General features: G+C 35.5%; 1 protein-coding gene across 1 annotated transcript; it reads left to right on the top strand.

The window, feature by feature from the left end:
* The first annotated feature begins 252 nt into the window (after positions 1 to 252).
* LOC106408540 (serglycin) lies at positions 253 to 977 on the top strand. Its single transcript, XM_013849291.2, is given in 2 exon segments — positions 253 to 763; positions 766 to 977. Coding segments are annotated over 2 exon segments (288 nt in total). The 5' UTR covers positions 253 to 585; the 3' UTR covers positions 876 to 977.
* The last annotated feature ends 383 nt before the right edge of the window (positions 978 to 1,360 follow it).

The following is a 1,360-nucleotide window of genomic DNA, read 5'->3' as shown; positions in this document are numbered from 1 at the left end:
TAGAACTAAATTAGGATGAGCTAACAATCTTGTTATGCATTACGGATGATCATAAATTCATAATATATAGGACATGTTTGTGATTGAAACCCGTGAAATATATTTGACGTATTGAGATTTATAGTGTAACCTCAACTTTTCCTTTTATTTTTTTACCTCACCGGTGAACAAAACCTCGCGAACTGAATTAGGTTAAGCTTCGATTTTTTTTAATGTAATTTTTTTTTTTTTTGATCAAACGAAATTTTTTAATGTAATTTATAAGTCATCATATTTCATCATTTTACATATGTTACCGATCAAAATTTATATTTAGCCTACATATGTGGTTAATTGGTATTCATGGTTCTTTAAATGTAATTCTGAGTAAACTATGAATTAAAAATGACAAAGTGGTAAAGCTGAATTTGGTGATAAACACGTAATGGCTCACTCTATGTCTCTATCCTAAAGCTTCTATAAATACCCGAACATGTTATTGTCTCTTATATCTAATTAAGTGACTACAAACTCAAAACACACTGATTGGCAAGGTTTACACACAAGTTTTTTTCAAAGGTCTTTTTACAAACGAAGAATTCCAAAATGGCCAGGGTCCAATGTCTAGTTCTTCTTGGTTTATTAGTGATTTCAAGTTTACTTATGTTAACGGAGAGCCGAGTGGCAAGAAAAGACTTGGGGATTGACCTAGGTGGGATTGGGGTCGGTCTAGGCGTTGGATTGGGGATTGGTCTTGGCGGTGGATCAGGCTCTGGTTCTGGTGCAGTGCAGGTTCAGGTTCTGGATCATCATCTAGCTCTAGTTCGTCATCAAGTTCGAGTGGTTCAGGTGCCGGTTCATTTGCTGGATCTAGAGCTGGATCTCAGATCTCTTAGAAACACAAAGAGTTATAAGAACAACTTTTCTTAGTAGCTTTAGAAACTACTCAAAACTTAAGCTCTCAATATGTTTCTTTCAGATCATATGGAACACCTCTCCATTAGAACTATATTTATATGAAAGACAATTCCCTTTAACATGTGGGATATGAAAAACACAAACCTAACCTAAATAGAAACTTCATTTTCCTATTTCTAGGTTTTCTTATTGTGTTTATCTTAACATATTAAACATCTAATAATATGTTAAGTTTCCACAAGCTTGGAATTATCCAACATTCACCCCCTTAATTCCAACTTGAATTAGGGAGAACAATTTCTTGAACTCCGATTAAGCTCCTCATTTGCTTGAACATAATCCTTGCTAATGGCTTGGTAAGGATGTCGGCCTTCTGCTCAACACCCGGCACATGCTCCACTTCGATCTGCCCGTTCTCCACACACTCACGAATGAAGTGATACTTCTTGAGTACATGCTTACT

Source organism: Brassica napus, chromosome C7 (assembly GCF_020379485.1).
Source record: "Brassica napus cultivar Da-Ae chromosome C7, Da-Ae, whole genome shotgun sequence".
Lineage (NCBI taxonomy): Eukaryota > Viridiplantae > Streptophyta > Magnoliopsida > Brassicales > Brassicaceae > Brassica > Brassica napus.
This window is presented reverse-complemented; position numbering and strand designations above follow the sequence as displayed.